General features: G+C 39.7%; 1 protein-coding gene across 1 annotated transcript in view; it reads right to left on the bottom strand.

The window, feature by feature from the left end:
- Positions 1-11,483: 11,483 nt before the first annotated feature.
- htra3b (HtrA serine peptidase 3b) overlaps positions 11,484-25,220 on the bottom strand; it is a 15,752-nt gene continuing 2,015 nt past the window's right edge. Inside the window, exons 2-10 of the mRNA XM_087788483.1 lie at positions 18,029-18,128; positions 17,829-17,961; positions 17,499-17,588; positions 13,728-13,922; positions 13,625-13,657; positions 13,423-13,537; positions 13,298-13,355; positions 12,382-12,477; positions 11,484-12,312 (exon numbers count right to left, since the gene is read on the bottom strand). Coding sequence (XP_087644609.1) covers positions 12,144-12,312; positions 12,382-12,477; positions 13,298-13,355; positions 13,423-13,537; positions 13,625-13,657; positions 13,728-13,922; positions 17,499-17,588; positions 17,829-17,961; positions 18,029-18,128 — 989 coding nt within the window. The 3' untranslated portion in view covers positions 11,484-12,143. The remainder of the gene's footprint in view (positions 12,313-12,381; positions 12,478-13,297; positions 13,356-13,422; positions 13,538-13,624; positions 13,658-13,727; positions 13,923-17,498; positions 17,589-17,828; positions 17,962-18,028; positions 18,129-25,220) is intronic.

Raw genomic sequence — 25,220 nt, forward strand, 5'->3', positions numbered from 1 at the left:
ACTGTTCTTCTTCGTCATCTAGTCCTCTTCGTCCATGTTCCGATTCCAGGCGTGCAGAGAGTAAACCGATCCCAGAAATCCGTCTTCTTCGATCTCCTCCGAGTCCATCTTCTTCAACCTACACACAAACAACCTTCATTCAGGAGTAGCTCTGACCATGACATTTTTTTTATTAATGTAATAAAATTGGGTAATTTCTCCATGTACTTATCCCTAGTTTCTTCGGATAGACCAGGGGTCGGCAACCCGCGGCTCCGGAGCCGCATGCGGCTCTTTGATCACTCTGATGCGGCTCAGCTGTTGAAAATAATCAATGAGCATTTAATTAAAATGTGTTTGATTTTAGTTAATTCATTTTCAAAATGTAATTATATTAAGATTATTATGGCGATCTTATAGAGGGGTTAACATATTTTTGTCGCTCTTGATACACGTCACAACCTCCAATGTGCGACACCCTCCAGTGTCTGGTTACTTTAACTTTTCCACCCCAGGTAGGCTTACTATGGAGAATTCAAAGAAAAGAAAAGTGTCTGAAGAAAACAGAACGTTCGATGCTGCGTGGGCAGATGCATTTGCTTTCACTGCTGACGAGACTGGTTTACCTGTGTGCTTAATATGCAATGAGAAACTCGCTAACAACAAAAAGTCAAATGTCGCAAGACATTTCCAAAAGAAACACGCAGCATTTGCTCAAAAATATCCGGATGGAGATGAGAGAAAAAAAGCTGTTTCTGAACTGACACGGAAGGTGATTTGAGCAAAAATCACTTCAAGAAGTGGATGAAGTCTGCAAATATAAGTACATATGCTCGTTTTGTTGCAGCTCAGGAAATAGTAAGGCAGGGGAAGCCGTTTGCAGATGGAGAATATTTAAAAGAATCTTTCATTAAGATTTCAGAACATCTATTCACAGACTTTAAAAACAAGAGTGAAATTGTGCATAAAAATCAGGATATGCCTCTCTGCAAAAACTGTCAAAGACAGAACCATAAAAATGGCAGAAGACATCACCAGACAGTACATTAAAGACATCAATTCAGCTGTTGCCTACTCAATGTTGCCTACTGTAGCCAATGACTTTTTCCACCACCAGATTTAACATGTAGGGAAAACAGTTAATTTCACACATTTGATCATATTCAGTGCCACCCGGCTGCAGAAAAACATTTAACGGGGGGCAGTACATTTTTTCAGGGGGGCAAACTTTTCAATCTAAAAACTGATTTGCTTTAGGCTGAACAATGGCTTTGTGACTAGTCGCACAGTACAGAGAAACAATTGTTCCAAACATTAACCAAAACTAACAACCTACAAAGTTTAGTGCTGTCCATTTATTAAACTCAAGCACCACAGCTTCACTTCGACTCAAAACATAAGCACAGAAGTCAACCTGAACACACAGTGTTACCCTTCTGCCTTCAAGTAAAGTGTGCGTGTGTGAGGGAGCGACATAAAGATTGAACCACTATGACCACTTGGGTGCGCTGTTCCCTTGAGTGTGCTTTGAGAGATCGAAGATAATAAACCAACATCTTTTGAATCCCTGATGGCTCTATATTGCCTCAGCATTGAGGAGTTATAGTTGTATCCAAGTTCCTTTGAATTCAACAGATACTTCACCTTTTTAAAAGGACAGAAGAAGATGGATATTAGTACAGGAGGTGTCCAATGAAAACTTTATGTTGGACGCTGTTTTGGATTTACTCTTGTGGATTTAATTTCTTAAATTTAATCCATGAAGCGTGAGCAGAACGAATGTGTGTGAAAAGTGAACAGAAAATGAACGGGATTTTGTCGTTCATCTATATATGTAAGTAGCTCCGAGCTTGTGTCGGATACTTAACATGTACACCTGCTTCTGAACATGGGTAGAGTTTGTGTGAATTCAAGAATGCACTAAAATGATTGTCACTCTGGGAAGTAAATATTTGAATTCATATTTATTATGTGAAGACACTTGGCAAGTTTAAAATCCGGGCGCACGGTGACCAGTGGTTAGCACAGTCGCCTCAGCAAGAAGAAGGTTGCTGGTTCGATTCCAACCTTTCTGTTCGTATGTTCTCCCTGTGATGCGTGGGTTTACTCCGGGCACTCCAGTTTTCAAAATCATACAGAGGTTAATTGAGAACTTTGGGAAATTGTTCGTAGGTATGAGAGTGTGTGTGAATGGTTGTCTGTCTTTATGTGTCCTGTGATAGACTGGCATCCTGTCCAGGGTGTCCCCTGCCTCTCGCCCTATGATACTGGGATAGACTCCAGTCTCCCCGGGATAAAGTCATTGTGAATGAATGAAGTTTAAAATCCTGATAATGTTAATAATGGTGAGTTATCGATGTACATTGACACAATATATTACACATTCACATAATATGAATGTTTTTAAAAATGGATAATAATAAAGCCCATTAAAATGTCATTTCCATTCCTTTATGTGCAAAGTCCTGATCCCCATGTGTTTGTTTGTCAACTTCCTTTTGTGCTCCTGATCTGTTTGACCTGATTCGTGTCCCCGTGTCTTCGTCTCACCTGATCCCCGAGACCTATTGCACAAAAGTAGGATTGAGACATCCAGGATGAGTAAGTAGGCTGGGTTCAACTAAATTAACCTTTTCCTTTCTTTCATTGTTTAATTTGCCTTAATCTTAAAATTTGATTAATAACTTAATCTTAATCACATAGAAAATACATTTTCCTATAAAGTTTATTAATTATTGTACTAAAAATGCATAAAAAAGACATTGAAAAATAATCACAATTTTTTGGAAAAATGGCAATTATATTATTTTCAATAATCGTTCAGCCCTAAGAACCATGGAAGCAGGTTAAGGTCAAATATAAGAATATCCTGCAGACAAGTTACCTGACAAATGCTTAACAATGTATAAACTGTATGCAGAAGATGTCTGCTCACAAACTGTCTGTACTGTCTCAGCAGTAAAAACAAAACACAAGAAGGGCACAGGAGGTCGGTCACCAAAACCCGACCTCACACCAGCAGAGGACAAGGCCTTGTGGGGGACAGAGACAAGTACATGTCCCTCCCAAGATGCCAGCCTCTTCATACATGGTACATTCTACCATCTCTACATGGGACACAATCATTCATATTTAATTTGGACTGTTCTGGTAACACCATCAGATTATTGGAGCCACCAACACCAGTAGAAGATGCTGATCCAGTGAGTTCTCCTTTAAAGGCATAGTGTGTGAATGGTATGTCTCCTCTACTAACTTCAATATGAATCCCATATGATGGGGTGAAGGCACCAGAGCTGCAGATGATACAGTCTACACTAGTAAGAAGTCATTTATGTAACAGGACCCAGCACTCTAGGGTCGACTCACAGCAAAAGGTTTCTGGTTCGATTCCAGGCCGAGGCAACTTTTCCGTGTGGAGTGTGTATGTTCTCCCCATGTTGTGTGGGTTTACTCCGACCACTCCGGTTTCCTCCAGCAGTCCAAAAACATACAGAGGTTAACTGAGAACTTTTTGAAATTGTCAGTAGTTATGAGAGCGTGTGTGAATGGTTGTCTGTCTTTGTGTGTCCTGCGACAGACTGGCATCCTGTCCAGGGTGTCCCCTGCCTCTAGCCCCATGACTCTGGGCTCCAGACCCCCGCGACCCCAGGATAAAGCAATTGTCAATGAATGAATGACCCAGCGCTTTATGCCACCTATCTTAGGCGACAGGTCGAATTAACAGGAGTAGAAATAGAAAAAAATACCTAAAATAAATGTAATCTATTTATAAGAGGACCATAAGAAAATTGGATCTTGAAATAAATATACTTGAGCGGGAGGTGAGTTAAGCCTAAAATTGTCATTTTATACCGATGAAGTGATTAGTCTCGAGGTTAAACAATGAACCATTTGATTAATAATGTGTTCTTTTAAAACAAATAACCAGGCTTGAGGGTGCAAAGGTGTTCCTGTAGGTTGTGCTCCTTCTCTGCCCATGTATAGAGGATATAGTCCACGAGGAAGCATGTGTGCTCAGAGCAGTTTTCAGGGACAGGTTGGACTCACAGGCCTTCCCTGATGACCACTTATGAGCGGCACCGATTTTCAGTGGATGGCATCCGCTATCTATGTAGACTGGCTGGTCCTTGGGTCAAACACCGGACAGCAAGGGGCCAAGCGTGGAGCAAATGGCATGTGTGGCATCTTTCTGTATTCAGTGTGGGATGCAGAACAGCTCAACAAGGAAAAGTGATTCATCTCCACAATTTGCCGTGCAGTAAGACATGTCTGTCGTGCTATTAAAGCTCTGGAAGTTATTTATTTTACATTTCCTGGCCACAGGAGACTCCGACGTATCAAGGAGGGTTTCTACAGGATTGCAGGTAAACGATCTTACAAATTACAGGGCAAGTGTTAGACTTTAGACCTTCTTTTATTGTCACTGCACAGAAAACACAGTCAGTCAGAGTAAGATACTAATTGTCACAGGTTTTGCCAATGACATTGGAACACTGGACTACACCAAAGTAAAGGTAAAATCCCCCTTCGGTGGTAATGAGGGGAATTTTGTAAACAGAAAAGGCTTCCACGGCTTGAACATGACTTTATATGGTTAATTAAGACTGTACACAACCTGTGACGTGCATTGATTGATTTAATGGTCTACATCTTATTTCAGATGGTGTGAAGTGGTCTGGGTCTGTACATGACTCCCGAGTCTTCAGGGAACTCTGGGATCTATGAGCATCTATCACAAGGTCAGCCACACGACCTCCATTGGTAACCACTTTTAACATCATGGCTGTGTAAAGAATGTCGCTGTGTTTGAGGTTGTGATGACATTTTGTATTCACAGGTGAATTCTCAGGTCTCTTGCTGGGTGAGAGAAGGTATGCCTGCCAGCCTTTCCTCCTCACCCCATACACAGACCCTGAGGAAGCGCAGCAGACGTACAATCACGCCCATGCCAGCACAAGGACCCTAGTTGAAAATACTTTTGGCCTACTGAAGGCACGCTTTAGTCGACTTAGTCCCTTATCCTACTTTGTCTTTTTGTGCTCCTGATCTGATTGCCTTGATTTGTGTCACCTGATCCCTGATTCTGTTCGTTGACTGTTGTGTTTAATAACCCTCCGTTGTCAGTTTTGTTTGTGACCCTAAATTTCACTGGTTTATGTGTTTAGCTCGATTATATTGAGTTCAGTTACCCAATGTTTTGTGCTTTTTTTTATCAGTGCCTGCTCTCTTTGTTAGTCTTTTGATATTAAAGTCGTTCATTCATTACTGCCCAAAGTCCTGACAATAATATAGAATAATAAACATAAAATAACAAAACGAATGTAAACAATGGTCAGGTGTATCTGACATAGGTTTCCTCTAAAGTTCTTGTCAGCAGGTGATATTTTGGACTGTGAGATCGACTAATCAATTATCTGTGTTATGTTTCAGTTCTACAGAGGAAAGATTAACAGAGCTTTATAATATGGAGATTAATAAAATATTTATGTTCTACCCCACAATGTTATTTTACAGGCTAACTTACATGTTTCTTTAATATGCATTTACCCCTTGTACCTTATTAATCTCTTTATTTATTTTCCTATAACTACGTGTTTTCATTTCATACACGTAACTGTTTTATCACCGACGATCCTCACCCCCACCCCAGGCTAACCACTGAGCAGACGTGAAAACGCTGCACCTCTTCAAAACTAGACCAGGAAGAAGCTGTCAATCTCACACAGACGATGACACTTGATGAAGGAAATGTTCCGAAACGTTGTAGCTTAATCATTGGTTCGTGTGCAATAAATGTTTTGTGTTCAAGACTTTTTTTTTCCATTTTGTTGGATTTATTCCCATACCCACTCACAACAAATCTGCTCGCCAAAAGAATCTCAAGGGTAAAAAGAACACAAGAACATTATTCAATCATGTATTACGCTGAAGATAACTATGAGGAGGAACCTTGGACCATCGCCCAGCCCAGGAGAAGACGCCGTGTTCTGGAAAGGGACCCTTCCTGGCCTTGGTCGGATCGCTTTGACACTGCTGGAGTGGTACCATAAGCTACGCCTTTCTGGAGGCCCCCTCCACACTCCAGGTTCCCACCACCGGTGCCTCACTTCAGGCCTTCATAGATCAGGGGCGATCAAGACCCCAGAACTGCGACACCATGGACCCTGGACCTACGCTGACCCCGCTTGAGCGCCACCACCGCCTCGCAATGACCCCAGGCCCCTGCTTCCGATGCGTCCTCCAGACTCCAGGTTCCCGCCTTCAAACCAACCCGGATCTCCTGAAGCCGTTGCTGTGTCACCATCATCTTACCGAAGATCAAGACCACTACTCCCGAGCCCCCTCCTGCGGCCTCCATTGCACCCCAGAGGCCCGCCACCTGAACCTCCTCAGCAGCCTCCACCACCACGCAGACCTGCTCTGCTCTCCAGACCCCACCATTCGATTCCTGAACGTAACCCTCAACCACCATCCTCCTCTCACATAAATGATCAAAATAATACCATTATAATTACAACCGCCACAGTAATTATAATCAAAATCACCATCATTACCATTCTTCTCTTCCACACGGCTCCATTGATCATTTATTTTCATTAAAACAATTATTTTCTAATTAATTACATCGACACACCAGCTCTAATGTTTCCCAAAAGGACCCTCCGGCTGGTGTCCCCAAACTAGCTCTATCGTTAGCATCTAACATCCATCCAGCGTCACCTTCTACCCACACATCAGAGCCAATAACACTAAAAACTGGGCTTACAGTACAACTCCAATCTTAAGAGACCATAACAGGGACTCCATTATTACACTAGAAAACAACTGGACATCTTAACACAATAATTCATGGCAACCCACTTCAATTCTGCACTCATTTGGGCCCATGAAAATGTATGCAGACGCCTCAAAACTGAAACCCTGGACTCCGTCTCGGAGGAAGGGGAACCCCGAGACCCTGCGGCTGGCTCGACTCTGGCACCCACACGAAGGTCCTCGCCAGTACCTTTACTCACCAGCGGATGCACATCACCGACCCCTCCACAGGACGGTGCTCCACCATCACTGTGTGGTTCGCAGCGGCCACACAACAGGGCAGGAGGAGACTTCACTGGACTGTGAAGACTGCAGAGTGGATCATTTGTGCCCCCCTGCCCCATCCAGGAACTGTACGAGTCCAGGACCAGGAAGAGGACAGGGAACATCAGAGACCTGACTCACCCCGGATCCTCCCTCTTCTGCCTTTCTTTCTTCCCCTCCATCTCACTCTTGAACAGTAAATCTCCACCATGCATTTAATCATCATTTTTTGCACTGTTTATTAGTATTATTATTACTCTTGTATATTTTGTACATATTCTCATTTTTTCTACAAATTCCGGAGTCGTCCACAACCACAAAAATCTAACAATATATCCTGGCAAAAAATGATGCTCTTGAATCTGAAAGTTAGTTTAATGTTACTTGCTCCAGAACCAGAAGAGACTTCGTCCTGTAATCCTGCTCATCTAAGGCGGCACATCTGTTAGGGATTTCATTGGATTTATCATCTGATATGATGATTAACAACATCTGACACATCCCTGAAATTTGACTCTGCAACAAACAGTATAAATAATATTTTGAGCTCCACCGCTAGATAATAAAAGTGTTCTTAAACTTCGCTTCAGCCAAAATTCTTTGGATCTCGCTTCAGGAAAGTTTTTTTTCTCTCTCGGTTTGGTTTTGACTGACAGGTGGACTAATGACTCATTAGCACAAGCTACTCTCCTTTTGATGAATTCAATCATGTGTTCACGATCAGATCTGAGTGTTCCACCTGGTTCATCAGGAGCAGATGTCTCTTTGTGGAAACTTTGTTTAAATCTACGGAGATTTGCTCGCTTTTCTTGAATAAGACCCAGTGACTCTTGGATCTACCCGTTTGTTTGACTGCTTCTGTGTCTTCTGACGCGCCTGTGACAACCATGTTCTTTGTCATTGCTAATTTGAACGTATATTTTCACAAAGAATTATTTGAATTCAATTATCTGCCAATGTGTGTTTTAATGGTTTATTTGTCATTTATTTACACCTAAACATTTTCAGAGTGGTATTTTATTTTGACCAGTCCAAGGAACACCTGTTTATAATCACTGTCTAATCAGCATCTTGGAGAAAGGAGAAATATCACTATCACAGATCTGGTCAGATTTGTGAACAATATTTGAGAGAAATTATTTTGTTTATGAAGAAAATGTTTTAGATCTTGAATGAATGAATTAATATTGTTTATTTTGGGCATGACAGTTTGAATGATCAACATCACACTTCATCCTAGTTACACACTAATAGTTACACATATTACATGCATGTCCTGAAAGGGAAAGCGGGAGAAGCAGAAGCTTATCTAGTCCCATTATCCTCAAAATAGTAGTAGTAGTAGTAGTAGTAGTAGTCTCGCTCCACGCCACTATCTCGCGAAGTTGGAGATGTCAGAGCACATCCCGACCACAGCTCTTTTTGAGTTCATCTCATAAAAGAATTGGAGCAAAAACAAGTGTTGCATTTAGATTTTTGTTCAGTGTAAGAGGTAGAAATGAAGTGGTAGAAAATAAAGTGGATGAGGAAGATTTGTTTGAGTCTTGCAAACTTACAAGATGTATAAGAGGAAGAATTGTGGTAGTATATTTATTAATGTCCAGAGTTTAACAAACATGTCAATCCGAAATACTCAATTTTGTAAATTCAGAGTGCGAATGTAAAGTACATAACATTTTTCGTAAGTCATAAAAAGAATGGCAGGTTTAAATAAAGCCAGTTTGATCAATGTTTAATATCAGAGAGAGATCAAGTTTTCAAGACAGGTGCAACATTTTGGAGAGGATTTCGTAATCCACATTTCAAATGGATATTAGTAGGTACCAACTGCAACTTGTGGGGTCTATATCTTTTTAAGAATTACAGATAAAAAAGCCTGTCTTATGGTCTCTTGGAGAGACCAGAATTGAGAGATTCATTCATTTGCAAGGTGGGTGTCAACTCAACTTTAAATCTTTGATAAAAAATTTCACTTTTCGCCAATTGAAACAAGTGAAGTTTTTTTTTTTTTTTTGGTTTTTACTGTTGTTGTGTTGTTTTGTGGTAGAATGAGTGTTTTCTAAAAACATTAACCCCAGTATCTGCTCCAGGGACGCGTCGTCAGTGACGTAGCTTCAGTTTAGCTTCATCTACGTCACTAAGATGGCGGACGTTGAGGGTGGAAAGTGTCCATCGATCCACACTCTTCTGGCTGTTTGAGTGCACCACTGAGTACTCATCCAGTTTATTTTTGCTTTAGGTAGCATCTCCCTGCATATCTGGAATGTAAAGTCATTCAAAGTCCTGTAAAGTCATCATTTCACATCAGCTCTTATGAACTCATCCACCACTGGAGCTTAGAACAAACCCTGCTGACCTCGGCAGCAGCTTCCACTTGAAATACTGTCTTGGCTCTCAGTGATGAATGTTGAACATATAATTTTCTGCCAACACATCAAAAAACATCTGACTACTGGAAACTCCAACAGTCTGGTGTGAAAATGACAGAGGAGGCCAGGAAACACGAGGCAATGATACTTCATTTTTCAAACCTTCACCCAAGTCTGCTTAAAAAATGTCACCTGTTTTTAAAACATGTTGCTCAACAACACATGAGCGCTGAGAGCGAACGACAGACTCATGTCGTTGAGGACGAACTGAAGTTTTCATTTGTCTGGATTGAAGTTTCTGCACTTTTGGGAGTTTCTTAGACTTTTTTAGCTCTTATTTTGTTATGAGTCAGAGGAGGAAATATGTTTTGTCAATCATTGCTATGCTTCAGAGGCAAAGTAGCGCAAACAAACTATTCTGAACGCAACGATCTTTCAAAACAAGTTTGATGGAGAAAGACGAGCCGAACGACCTCATATTTCATTCTTGTTTGTGAACATGCTGGAGATGAACTTAAACGTGATAGTGAACCCCAAAATTGGAATTTCACTCTTTTTCTACTCCGTTATCTGTTCCTTTCATTAGTTGAGTTATAGACAATGTAGCTGGAGCTCAGTTGTCTTCTTCTATATCTTCGGACAAATAGAGACTTAAAAACATCAACAAGCATCTAAAAACTGTTTTATACATATCATACATATCATATATATACATATCATACACATAGCAAGAAGGTCATTGGTTCTATTCCAGCTCCTGAAATAAGTCCTTTTTTTGTTTTGAGTCTGCACACGGTACTTGTGTACGCGTCTCTTCTCCTCACTCTGGTTTCCTCCCACCGCCAAAATAACACACCTTCAACAACTCTAAATTGTCAAAGTTGTGAGTGTGTGTGTGAGTGGTTGTCTGTCCATCCTGCCTCTACCTGGTTCTGGGCATTAGTGTAAGACAATAATGATGCAGATGTTTTTCACATTGACCATTGATTTGATTGATGTCCCTTGAAAATAAATCTTGTCTTATATAAGGTTTGTCTCTCACTACGGCTGCAGACGCATAAAAGTATCACGTCCAGATTTAATAAAATTGTCATGTCTTATGATTTTATTTTGAAACTCGTTTGGCATATCGGTTCTGTTTCCTGAGCTACAGCGCCTGTTGCCTACAGCAGCGGCAGCTCATCACCTAATCACCACCTTGGCAGCAGAGCTTAAAGCCACCTTTCCTACAGCAACAGGCGTCGGATTATAACCGTCACTCCCTGATCCCTTGAGTTTTTGTTGACTTGTGGTGCGATTTAAGTTCCCTTGGACTGTGATATGGACAATTAAACTTTGTTTTGTTTTCTGGAACTATTGTGATTAAACCTTTTTCGATTCAATCTGTTTAAGCTCTAGTCCAACATAATGGTAAGAATTAACAAACCTTTTTGTCTCTTTCTTTTTGTTATTATATCAACTATGTTTAAATAAAAGGTGTCAAACTAAGCAATTGTTAAAGGAGTATCATACATTTTTTCATTTAACTGATGAGATTTTTATGAATAATAAAAATGTTTAAAACGGTCATTATATACTTTTCGCTCGACCTGATCACAGAAACGTGTCCATTTTTGGAAAGGTTGAAGAAATCTTAATGATTTGAAAGATGAATCCAAAGAAATGATCAAACATAAATGAAAGCACATGTGAAAACAACATACCTCTACACTTGGTTTATTTTTGGGGCTCCACACTTGAGAATACCCTCGACGTCTGTCTGCAGCGAATTTATCGCTGGAACTCAAAAGTGTTTCCTTTGTGCTCAGCCCCCCAAAACCCTCGCACCCCCTTCCCGACATTCCGTTCTTGGGGCTTCCGTTGAGGAATGTTTATGACTGGTTATGAAAGGAGCGAAGCCGTTTCCACAGGTACTGTACTTCTGCGCCTCAATACCTCTTAGTTAGTTCCAGACAGAAATAGCCTCCGACCTACATTTTTCAAATATTTACAAAAACACAACGTCGTGAAATCTTTATTGTTGGATTCAGATTTCCTGTTAAGTCACTGTAAACACTCAGAGTGCAGAACTACGGTTGTGCCAAACCTGGACTAATTCGCTTCACATTTGGAAGTTACAGCAATGGAAGATTGTACTGACCACAAACCACACAGACGATGATGAACATTTTCTAGACCCGGGGTTAGTCTGCCCGTTCATCTGGGGGGAAAAAAAAGGCATCTAAGGACACAGTCATGTTAGAAGGTGATACAATGTTGGCCTCCATCCCAGGGGTCTTGTGAGTTGAACTGCCAAGTTGTGAACAAGTCGCTCATCCCTAGTTTCGTCAGGATCCAGTCAACGTGAAGGAATGTTGAAGCTTCTACTTTCACAAAAACCCTTCGTTGTAGAGAGTCATCCATTAACTCTGTACATCTGTCAAATCCCATGTTGCTGAATCAGTTGTTTTCCGAGGTACAACATTTTACACAAAAATAAAACACATCAAGTATTCTTTTTGTTATTATGTGTTCTTAGCACTCAAATGTTCCTGAGAGGGCAGCTCAAAACAGCAATGCACCGCCTTTGTTCTTCGGTACCGACAAGTTAATACCACGTTTCTTCAATGTTTTTTTACACTTGTATATAAAGACTGCGCCTCACAGGAGCGGAACCAAAGGAATGGAACCGAAACTAGAGCCAGACTGTCGCTCCGTCAGGGATTCCAGTGTCTACTGCATGATCACGTCTGGCTCGATGTTAAAAAGTAGGTCATCGTTGTCCCTCCTGACCTCCAGAAGGAGCGCTGTCTCATCCTGCAGCGCCCCCTGCAGGTCCGCCGTGGTCTTCAGAGGTTTTCCGTTGAGCTTCACGATGATGTCGCCGTCTCTGATCCCCCCTCTGAGGACAAGGGAGAAGGAATGTTTAGGTTTATGATCAAGTTTTCTTCTGCAGGTGAACGAGTCGTACTTCTGTGCAGGTGAGTTTGGAACGACTTCATGGACGTATATTCCGCTGGGCACGTCAGGAAAGTCTGGGTTCTTCTGCTTCAGTTCAGAAATTAACCTGAGGAATAGACACACAACTCTTAAAACTCGGTGTAAACAGATGGGTTTCAATAATGGTTTTGGAAATTTATTTTAGTGGCGTTCTGGATTATCATCTTGATATGCAAACTATTTGAAGATTTGTCACTCTCTGTGCAGCAGCATGAACTCCCATGCATGCTTGTGTACTTTGTGTGTAATACTAATGTAATAAGTAATATGTATGGTTATATACATATTTGATTTTAAAATGGTGTAAATGAGCTGCCTGGCACAGTCCTACTTTTTTTTGTATACCTTGTGTTGTCTCTGGGTGAAGATGAACAACCTCGGCCACTGTGTTTGTATTTAGCCAGGTAGGTGGCTCACCTTAACCAAAAGACAACACAAGGGATACCGAAAACACATTTGTTTTTCAGGTCACCTTGACCCAGGGACAGGGGTTAAAGTAACAATGAATTACTCATAGTAAAACTGAGTCGGCACACAATTTGATATATCATAGATATCCCAATATCTCGCTTAAACCTCAATTCTTTTTATTCCATAATTGTATTGTATTTCCATAATTAATGTTAAAACAATATATGTTCTCTATATTACTATGTATTGACTCTATAATATTCTCATGTCCTAATATTAAATGGCTTTTCTTTTTAATTGTTTCAGCCTCAACATCAAAACATATTCAGGTCAAGGAAGAATCTTCATAATGACTAGAGAAATCTTTTCCATTACTTAGTAAACATCACAACATTCCAAGACTCGAGTTTTATTTTCTAAAGATAAAGGACAAAGGACGAGTCCTTGTGGAACACCGTTACGCCGGACAAACTCACGTTGGCGTGATGGTCAACATCCGTATTCCCACGAAGCGCTTCTTGACTGATCTCACATCTGGAAGACAAAGTCGTGACTTACGGTCAGCTGGTCACGATCCAGTGCCGAAGCAACAGCGACGTACCTTTGTTGTGTTTGTCGTTAGAGTCGTTCAGAAAGCGAGTGATCCGATCTGACGGTATCGCGAACGAGATCCCGGCCGCCACCTTGAGGGTGTTGATTCCGATCACCTCTCCGTCCTTGTATTGGGGAATCGCCAACAATAGAAGCCGTTACAACCTGGCCTGAAGCCACTGGATGATTTTAAACTTAAGGGATGAACTCACCAAATTAACAAGCGGACCCCCAGAGTTCCCGTACTGTCGGGAAACAAACACTCATTAAGGTCTGTTACCATCTCCACACCCACATGTGTCTTTGTGGTCTCACGTTAATGATGGCGTCCGTCTGGATGTAGTCCATGTCTGAGTCCCTGAGGCCCAGCTCCTTGCCGTCCCTCTGAGCGGTGCTGACGATGCCCGTGGTGACCGTGTTCTGGAGGGCGAAGGGGCTGCCGATGGCCACGACGAACTCACCGGGTCTCAGGTCGGCACTGTGACCCAGAAGCAGCAATGGAAGTTTTCCCTGAAAGAAGAGACATTAGAAGACACTGTTGCAGTCTTTCTTCCTGTGAAGTCACCCAAACCATAAGATGATCCCATCAGTATGATCATAGGAGCATAAACTATACTTGTTATCGAACCATGTATTGTCCTGAAAACAGAGAAGCTGGACAGTCGCACAGCTGAGAGGAAACTAAAGAATTATGCAAAACTCGTCTGATATTTTTGAGGGTGGAGTGTTTGGACCGCAGTTTTCTTTTCCCTCCCTTCATCCTCCTCTTTGGCTTCTATTAATCTCGCACAGTTCTTATGAGATGATGTCATCTGCTGGTCTTCTGAGACAAGAATCTGGTGTTTTGTTGACACGCCCAGAGACATTAAAAAGAAAAAATTTCACAAGTATGACCCTGAATTCTGGGAAACAGGTGCCTGAACTATTGCCACTGCAGAAAAATAAAAGCCTTTTTATAAACTAGATGCTTCATCTTTTCTCTCCAGCATCTTCCTAGGTCTCCCCTCTGGACTTCCAACATTGGGACATGTCTGGAACACCTCACCAGCGAGGCTTCCAGGAGACATCCTGATGAGATTCTTCAGCCACTTCAATGGACTCCTCACAACACGGCTCTACTCCATGCCTCGCCCGGATGACCACACTTCTCACTCTCATCTCTAAGGCAGAGCCATCCACCCTCTGGAGAAAGTTCTTTTGTCAACCACCCGTTGCTCGTGACCACCACAACAAAAGTAGTCTTGAAGGAAAGTGTCAAGAATATACTAACTTAAATAAAGGTCAATATTCTGACTATTTAACAATACATTTTTATTTGTGCAGCCTTTACTTTCTGGAACTCCTGTGCTGTTCTCAGTTTTATCTTGACATTTAAAGTATATTTTAGTGAGTATTGTTTTATTTGTTTAAGCACTTTGTGACACTGGTCTGGAAAAGCGCTCTATAAATACAAATTACTTACTTTCTTACTTTAACATTATAATATAACAAGAACAACTGTGATAGTTTGAGTTCAGCTGTAGAATGAACCAGCAATATAAAATGACCTTTATCTGACCTTCTGGCCGAGAGATGCCAGGACATTCCAACACTTGAACCAGACTAGAGAGACTAAATCAAAGAAAGCTAGGTTTATAAACGAATGCAGGGTGTGGTCTTCAATGAAACATTGAATCATAGTGATGTGTGGATGAAGCTTCATGAAACGGTGTCATGTTTTTAGAGCTCAGAAGGTGGCGCTCTCAGTTTGAAAATGATGTGAGATTTTAATAGAACTTTTGTTCAAAGTATTAGATCATAGAGCAGAGAGAGACACCGAGTGGAGTCTTACAATAAGGCTTCATGAAGCTTCAACAACACATCACAACTGATCATAACTTTCCAGAGCATTCCAAGAAGGTGTAACTAGTCATTCGTCTCGCCGCTGTTTCAAGAAGCCCGACTTGTCCGTCAGTGTAAAAATAGATTTTATTCAGTTTTTGTTTTGTTTGTTTCTGTTTCTTGAGGAATCCCTTCTTTCTTTTGGTCTGGACCCACTTCGGGACTCTCTTGTTTCAAGCTGGCTTATTCTTCAAACTGTTCCAGCTGTGAGATGTGTTTTACCCAGACAAAGATAATTAAAATGAAAAATTAGAATCCATTCTCTTTAACTTCCTTTGTAGCAGAAAATGTCCCTACAATCACTGAACCAAACGTTCAATGTGACCGCACTATTTTCCTTCATATGGTCTTGACGGGTCAACAGTTTCTGGATCTTGTTAAAGTGTGGGTGGGACGGCTCCTGGTCATGAATGTCGTCAGTAAAACCTGATGATTACTGGTGATGGAGCTCACAGGTGCTTCAAGATAGGGAGACTACTTTTTCGGAACCTTTCGAAATTCAATTTATGGACTGTTTGGAAGTGATTACATGATAAATACCCTGCGCCATGACAACCAGGGAACCAGTCCTTGTGATTATCGTACTTTGACAGCAGGTTTTTTTCTTGGCCACATGATTTTGGTCGCTCACATGTGGCTTTGCGATCAGAGCTGATGAAGAACATGTGTTCTTTTCTTTTGAGCGCTTTCACTGCCGGGACAGAAGGTTTTATCTGAGAGTGCAGCTCCGAGGCCGCAGGTTTCTTAGAAAGCTTAACTCTCCCACGACTTTACGGGTCTTTACGGAACCCTGGGAAGGTCTGGGAGGCTGGCAGGGACTAGACCGTCCTAGCCTGACACGTGTAGAGGGTCTTCGACATCTTCAACGACAATATGACCTTTTATGTGGTCATTCTTTAAAAGATTCATTTTCTTTTACTTTAGTTCATCTGCTGACTCAACAATATGGAAACATCATCCAAATTTGGGTTTCATAAGGTCCTAATTAACGTCTCAACCTTGCGTCAGGTTCCAAGAACGGGTCAACACTGGTCTTGTGGTGAAAACATTTTGGCTGGTATCTTTACGAAAGCACATAAAGTCTTCAACACCTGCTGGGAATTGACATAAAACCGACGAGATAATGGGGAGCTCCTAAAACCCATGCGAGGGGGTGCACAGGCTGTAAACCCCTGGGTGATGGACTCTGTTGACACCCCGGGGAAAGGTTTTAGCTCCATCCTGGGATGATTCACCTCAGCCACCTTCGCACAAACACTGAGACATCTTGGAAAAATCCCGTTAATGGAGTCTCGCAGCTGCTGGACGAGGGCCAGCCCGGAAAAAAATCGTAAACAAACAATTTACGGAAGGTTACAAGGTAGGCGAAGGTGCAGGAGGCCGTCGGGGATTATCAGGAGCATCATTAAATTGAAGCGCTTAACTTCTGCATCATCCCCTTTAAACACCAACCTCACCTTTAAATAATGTTTGTAAATACTGACGTTGGATCATAAAAACTTTATAGCTCTCTAAACAGTTATCTTGGAAGCCAGGGTTGTATGGAAATGATCTTGTGGTGAACAAGAAAATACATTTATCTTTATTTGTGACGCTTTTATTTTGTATTAAAGCAGCTTTAATTACTGCAGTATGTTGAATAAGCATGTTTAATACTCTAGTTAAGTGCAAAATAAGACCTTAATTAAAGTCATTAATCGCAATATAGCAAATAATATATGATGGTTTTTGTTATGTATTATTATATAATGTAAATGTACACTTACCAGCAAAGTGAAGGTAAGTTTGACTGATGCTATTAAAAATAAATAAATATATTTATATATATTTGTCTGTCAAAATGGCTACATAACACCCCATATTCTGACAAATAACGACTGAACGAAGCTAATGTACACAAACATAAAGTAAAATAAAAGTGAAGTGCATCAACTGCTAGAGTGTGTAAAACAATTGTTACCAAAAGACACTTTTTTATTTTATTGTTCCAGGTGTTCAGTCTCAGGTGTTCCGCAGATGTTGGACTGCTGCACGTAAAGAGGACTCTCTAAATCTGTCCCAGACACTTTTAAAGAGGCCAGTTTGTAAATCAAGAGGACGGACATTGAGTGAATGCTACAGGATCGTCATGTAACACATTTTTTTTCACTTACTGTGAATGAATAGAAGTTTGAAGTCCTGTTCGTCTTCTCACTGCTGACTCACCTGAGGGTTGACTTTGATGGTTGCGATGTCTGACTTCTTATCAATGTCTTTGATATTTGCTTCATACACGTCACCGTTCTGCATCTGGACCTTGAGGAAAGACAACGGACACCAAGAATTAGACGGTTAACTTTTACTACGGCTAAAAGAAGAGCTTGCTTTGATGTGCACTCAACCTTAGTGTATCATCCACATTCTGTGGTTAGGCCTCTGCACACCAGTTTAGTCTGTGTTTAAACACTAACTTGGACTCTCGTAAATCATCTCCAGGATGTAAACGACTCGTGTCTGTGGGATTCTACATGTCCGCGATCAACATCTGACTGGTACCTTGAGGTGCTGCTGGCCCGACACCTGGGTGCTGCTGCTGACCACGTGGGCGTTGGTTACGATCAGGCCTTGCTCTGACATCACAAATCCAGATCCGCTCGACAAAGGGATGTTGCGGCCGAACAGAGGATGCCTGGCGGGTGTTTGAGACGTGGTTTACGTTTAGTTCTGACTCCACACTCTTGCAAGATATTTGGCACCTGAGAAAGAGTTCGATGTGGACCACGGCTGGAGCGATCTTCTCCACCACGTCTGCGATGAAATTGAACTTGTATCGAGCGCTCACGGCATGTGAGGGTCCTACACTGGCAGAAAGAATTACGTAGTTTAATTCAGAGTGAAGGACACATCAATCAAATGTTGCTTGAACTGAACGAATGGATTATTTTTTTAATAACCCTGCTTTGCCCAAGTATGAAAAAATACATTTGACAACTGATTAAAGCTTCACTGAATGAGAAGAAGAAATTTAAAGAAGTTGGTTTGAATTTAATCACAATTTAAATTAATTTTTTTCACGTAGGTTTTCTGAAACGTATCCATCTTTCCCTTTACTTGACCGAGTTGTCCTTCATGATAATAACCAAATATAATTTGTTCAATATATTTGAGGGCTATAGTTAGTGTTGTTGTATATAATTATGGATCAATGAATACAAATAAAACCATAAATAATTCAAAAAAAGGAGTAAAAATAATAATTATAATTTGAGATAAATACTAGAGACACGATCTACAGAAATAAGTGATTTAAAATTATACTTTTTATGAATTTACAGTAGAATAAAATCCCAACTGATAATAATAAAAGATCGATAGTGAAAGAAAGAGTTTAAAAAAAAGTAAGAATACAAAGAACATAAGAAACATATGATTTGATTCCATCAATAAGTGTATATATATATAATATATAAACAAAAATAATTCTAAATCTATACTTGATCATTGTTGGATTTTAATAAATATATGCTATTTAAAAAAACATGATTATTTATAGAATAAACATAAATAACGAAAAGCCTGGAAGATGATCTAACAAAACCATTAAAGCTATAAACAATAACGTGATATTTTAAGTCTAAAATTACAGTTTGATCTAAATCAGGATGAAAAATCATTTGGAGTTAAAGAAAGATTCACTTTAAGAAGATAAAAGAGCAAAAAACAGATGCGAGGTCAACTCTAGGGTTAAAAAGAAGAAGGTGTTGTGACAAGAGTGTCTATAGATATAAGGTCTCCTCAGAGCTGAAGAAGCTTCCTGGTGTTGATTTCTATTTTTGTTTTGTTGGCCGTAAACTTCTAAGAGCTCCTCAGTCATCTAAGAGCGCCGCTGGTCGTGTTGCTCGGTCAGCTGCCCGCAGTGATCAAATCCATCTCCAGACTGTTGGCAGAGACGTCTGGAAAAAGCTCAGTGAAGTCAGAGAGCTGTAATGGCTGCTGACATGTCGCCTCGCCAAGTCGGCCTTTGAGGAAAACCTGGTTTGTTATTTTACACTGGAAATAACTTCTCATCCCAGCAGAAGGTCCTGCGGTTCGACTGTTTATGGCCAGATTGCGTCGCTTCACTGCGTCTATATAATTCCACGCTATAGAAGCAGCACTTCTAGATCTCCAAACGTCCATAAACATCCAGTTCTTCTTCCACCTCTGAGCGTCGCTGCTAACATAACAATCGAGGTGTTTCCCTTTTATTCTGGTCTTGCTTTGGTTTGTCACTTCCTGTTTCTTCTTCGACTTTTTTCTCGCCATAGACTTGACACCTGCCTCCACACCTGGTGCCCAACAACAATGTTTTCCTGGCGTTGCTAATTGACTCTGTATCTTCCATTCGTATCCTGTGCTTCACTTGGACGTTCAGCCTTCTGAAATGATTGTTGTGGAAGTTATTGTATGAGTTTACAAGTGTTTTGACCTGCATATTTCCCGTTTTATTTTGTTTCATTATCCCTTTTTTGGACATTCCGTGGAGATATTGGACATTTGATTGTGTTTTCGATATTGGACTCTTTAATAGTGTTTGTATTTGTATTTGTTTCATGATCCCGTATATTTCCTGATTTGGTTTTTGGACATTCCGTGGACTTTTGTTTGAGGTATTGGACCCTTTAGTTATTTTGTTGTGTTTGTAATAAACCATCTTTATTGTAACTTACTTGTAACTGTAAACTTCCGCTTCATTTGGATGGTGATAAAGAGAGTCTCCTGCCAAGCAGCTCATTGACATCCAAACAAGATTTCTTTAATATTTATTATCATGAAAATAGGACTATTTTCAGTATTTGCATGTGGTCCTTTTAAATGATCTTGCACAACAACAGCAGTAGCTCATGCCGCCGAAAAATTCTGTACCACAGAGAGTGACAAGTCGTCCAATGATTTACAAAAAGATGTAAATTCAGAGCACCGACAAAATATTAATATAATCTTTTTTTTATAATCTGCTTAATAGAACGTTGAGCCTGTTATATAGTAAGTATTAGTAATATTTGTAATGGAATGTAAAACATTGAAAGAATTTTTTTTGTTTGTTTTGGAACTTGGCAAGTCTTTTGCAACAGTTGTCTCGACAATCATCCACACAGACACACAGACACACACTATGGGATCGGGAGATACCATCGAAGGAAACAGGAAGCCGTTCTGATCTGAGGCGGACACTGTTTGATCACTGGCCCTGCAGTTTGTCGGGTTCTTTAAACGGCTTGTGGTCAAACACACGGACATAAACATCCAGGACCACTGGAGCATCACAAGTGTGGAGGGTGTGGTGGCCCTAAAAATAAACAGTTGAGGTGACCCGGTGACATGCAAGGCCAGTGCGGTGAGAAACAAACCTGCTGTTGAGATGTTTCTACACCACAAGTGACCTGAATAATCTGCATATCTCTATATTTCCACAGCGAAACTTGATACAGCAGTGGTCCCTGTCCCTGTCTGAGGACAAACAAATAAAAAAGAAAGTACTTTTTATTATCACTGCCTAGAGGTGTTTGATTTAGAAAAAGAAATCAGATTTTCTCTGATATAACATTAGCGTGTGACTCTTGACTAGTGAAAATTAGTAAAACACAAACTCTACAAACAGAAGTTCAGAGTCCTTGTTGCATATAAATAACACTTAAACACAAACTCACACTCAGACTCACACGTACAGAACACCATCGTCGGCCTGCAACCAGACATACATAGATTCAAATACACAAACATCTTGTGTGAAAGTATATTATTATATATATTATTATTATTAAAGTATATCAGTCCAGAGCTCTTGGTGATTCAGCGTTAAGATGACATGTTGTTTCATGCAGTTAAATGTTTTTTTGCAACGCTTGCTATTGTATTTTTTACTGTGGTGTAAAGTTTTCAGTTTTTGGTGCTAATTTCTCTCTTAGAGATGGATTAGGATCTTAGAACTCACATTTCTCTGATCCTTAAAACTCTTCCCTGGCTGCCTGCTCAGGCTCTGAGGTCTGTGGATCAGAATCTACTGATGGTTCCTGAACTTCAGGACCAGAGGAGAGAAATCCTTCCAGACTGTTGCTCCTAAGCTTTGGAACCATCTCTGTGTTTGATGATCTACTGACTCCTTCAAGAAATATCTGTGTTTGATGATCTACTGACTCCTTCAAGAAATATCTGTGTTTGATGATCTACTGACTCCTTCAAGAAACATCTGTGTTTGATGATCTACTGACTCCTTCAAGAAACATCTGTGTTTGATGATCTACTGACTCCTTCAAGAAACATCTGTGTTTGATGATCTACTGACTCCTTCAAGAAACATCTGTGTTTGATGATCTACTGACTCCTTCAAGAAACATCTGTGTTTGATGATCTACTGACTCCTTCAAGAAACATCTGTGTTTGATGATCTACTGACTCCTTCAAGAAACATCTGTGTTTGATGATCTTCTGACTCCTTCAAGAAACATCTCTGTGTTTGATGATCTACTGACTCCTTCAAGAAACATCTCTGTGTTTGATGATCTACTGACTCCTTCAAGAAACATCTGTGTTTGATGATCTACTGACTCCTTCAAGAAACATGTGTGTTTGATGATCTACTGACTCCTTCAAGAAACATCTGTGTTTGATGATCTACTGACTCCTTCAAGAAACATCTGTGTTTGATGATCTACTGACCCCTTCAAGAAACATCTGTGTTTGATGATCTACTGACCCCTTCAAGAAACATCTGTGTTTGATGATCTACTGACTCCTTCAAGAAACATCTGTGTTTGATGATCTACTGACTCCTTCAAGAAACATCTGTGTTTGATGATCTACTGACTCCTTCAAGAAACATGTGTGTTTGATGATCTACTGACTCCTTCAAGAAACATCTGTGTTTGATGATCTACTGACTCCTTCAAGAAACATCTGTGTTTGATGATCTACTGACTCCTTCAAGAAACATCTGTGTTTGATGATCTACTGACTCCTTCAAGAAACATCTCAAGACACTTATTTGTGCTTTATCCTAATTTCCAGAGACTCCTGTGTTTGTCTCGGTCGAGTCTTGATCTTTTAAAGTATGTATTTTAACTGTGTATCGTGGAGCATTTAGATCTGTGAACTGGTTCATTGAATGAAAAGTTTGTCACTGAAAGACAAGTGAAGTTAATGATTTGCTGAAAGACGGATACAAATGGAGGAGTGTGTTGTTGTTGCTGCAGGACTTTGGGGAACTCTAGTGACGCCATACACTGAATATGGATGTGATGGAGGAAATAAGAAATGACAGAACAATGACAGTAAAACAACAACTGCTGATTAATGGATGTGAATGTGTTTCTTATCGTCCAAGTGTAAAATTAAACATGTCAAAAAAAAGTTACATATAAAGAATAATCATTTCAATTGTAACAATGCGATACAATAAAATGCAACAATACTCAATGTAAAGTCAGTGAGAGATTAGGGGGAACAGTTTCAACCAATAAGAAGTATGAGGTAAATGTGTGCCATCATTATGTGGATATACTGTACATTTCTAACACTGAATTTTGACAACATCAAAATAAGACTTTAAATTACAAAATAAACATTACATGTTGTGTCTGCCATCTATTGTTTGTTTTTTCAATATAGGAATAGATTAGTGTGGAATTCAATGTGTAAAGAAATGTAATTGACAGATATTTTCCTTTTAAACAATTAATGTAAAGAAAAAACATAAAAAATTGTACAAATTCAATATCAAGTCATAATAAGAAATTTAGTTATTAAATCAGTTTTTATATCCGGGCCACCAAAGACAAGTATGGAAGTAAATGTGTGCGTTCAGACTTTGCATTTGAATTTATTATACTGTTTTTTTACAGCATCGAAAAACAGAAACACTGTCATTTTTATGACATATATTTGTTTTCAATGCACAAATAAATATAAAATTCAATGTGTCGTAAACCATTACAATTCCAATGCTGTTTTTGGTGCTGTAACAACTGTGTTGGAAATTCTTGGCACATTTCCTTCCATACTGATGTAAGTCTGTGGAACACGGTTGAGTTCACATGCCAGAGTGTGTTTGGAGTCCAGATTTATGAGACATGCCTCAGATGCTGTCATGGTCACCTTGTGTCTGTAATGTTTTCACAACTGTGTGCAGCTGCATGTAATTACTGCTGAGCTCATGTGTGACTGTTTTCACTGTCGAATCTCAGGAACAATTCAATTGTACGACACATGACGGACGCACTGAGCAACAACATTTTCTTTTCATCGTTGACGCGTCGTTACAGTCTCCATTGGATGTAAACCAATCATCCAACCAAATAATCAACCCAAACAACCAACAAAGATTCGTTCAACAACCAACTAATAATCATCCAACTGACTCAATATTCAAAACAACCAAATGAATCAACCAACCAAACAAACTAATCATCCAACCGACCAGCTAACAAGTAAACCAACAGAACTACTAACCAGACCACCAACCAAGTGATCCTCCAACCCACCAAATAAACAGACAATCAACCAACGACTACGCGTCCAACCAACCAATAAAGTGATCATCCAACAATCAAAATATAAACCAACATACTAAAGAACTGACAAAACAAACAACTAATCATCCAACCAACCAGCCATTAGGTCAACCAACAAAAAAACGAAATAGACAACCCACCAACTACTCGTCCAACCAACTTACCAACAAATTATCCAAACAAACTGACCAACCGGCCCCTCAACAAACCAACCATTCAAACGACCAATGAGCCAACTAGTAATCCAACAAACTAACCAAACCACCAACTAATTAGTTCATCGTTTAATCAAGCAAATAATAAAAGACAAAAAATAATTATTTAAGAACCAACCAACCAATCATCATCCAACTAACCAGACAAAAAACTTAACCAACCAGTCAGATATTAAACCAACCAATTAAGTAATTGTTCAACCTACCAAATAAAGAAACAGATAAAAAACCAAACGTCTTTTTTCCAACAACCAACCAATCATCCAAACAAACAACCAACCAAGTAATCATCTAACCAACGGAGAACCAGCTAATCAAACAATTAATGGTCCAGCAACCAACGAAACAAACAACCAAGTAATCTTCCAAAAAAAAACAACCAACAGTGAACCAACCAAACCAACAACACAGTTATCATCCAACCAACCAAACGATGATGAGATCATTTATCTTCATCTTCATTCTTAATGAAATGATTGAGCTCAAAAATAATCTTCTAGTGTCATCACTGACGCTAACGCAGGGCAACTATCTGCAAATCTTTTTATCATTTTATTTTAAGACCCTAAAAAAATTGCATATTTCATATATTTTACCATTTAAAATAATATACATCAAAAGCAAGTGTAAATATGCCATCATTTCTATTTTATTTTATTAATTTAATTCATTATTTTGTATACATTTTATTTAAAAATATCATATAAAAGCACTAGTATATATAAAAAATATTATATTCTGTATATAAAAGCACACAACTAATGTTATAAAAAAGTTTAAAACAGAAACCCATTAAACGGACAAATAAAAGGTAGGAAAGAGGAGAAGAAAAAGATATTCAAACAAAGATATTTAGGAAAATATACATACAAAAATGCATGATAAAGAAATGACATTAAGAACGCTGGTAAACTAATTGTGTGACATTTAATTTTATATCAATTTTATTTAAAATTACAATATAAAAGCACTACGAGGAAAAAGATATTCAGACCTTTAGGAAAATATATACGTACAAAAATGCAAGTTCATGCATAGATGGGTTCAGATGAATCTGTTTTATCTCAAAGACTTGTGGTCTTTCCACAGTGTGATGGAACGTTGAAGGTTCAGGTCTGTGAAGAGTGTTTACTGGTTCACTCAGGCCTTCATAATCCAGCGCCTGATGATGAGGGGAAAAATCC

Source organism: Callionymus lyra, chromosome 4 (genome assembly GCF_982586985.1).
Source record: "Callionymus lyra chromosome 4, fCalLyr1.hap1.1, whole genome shotgun sequence".
Classification (NCBI taxonomy): domain Eukaryota; kingdom Metazoa; phylum Chordata; class Actinopteri; order Syngnathiformes; family Callionymidae; genus Callionymus; species Callionymus lyra.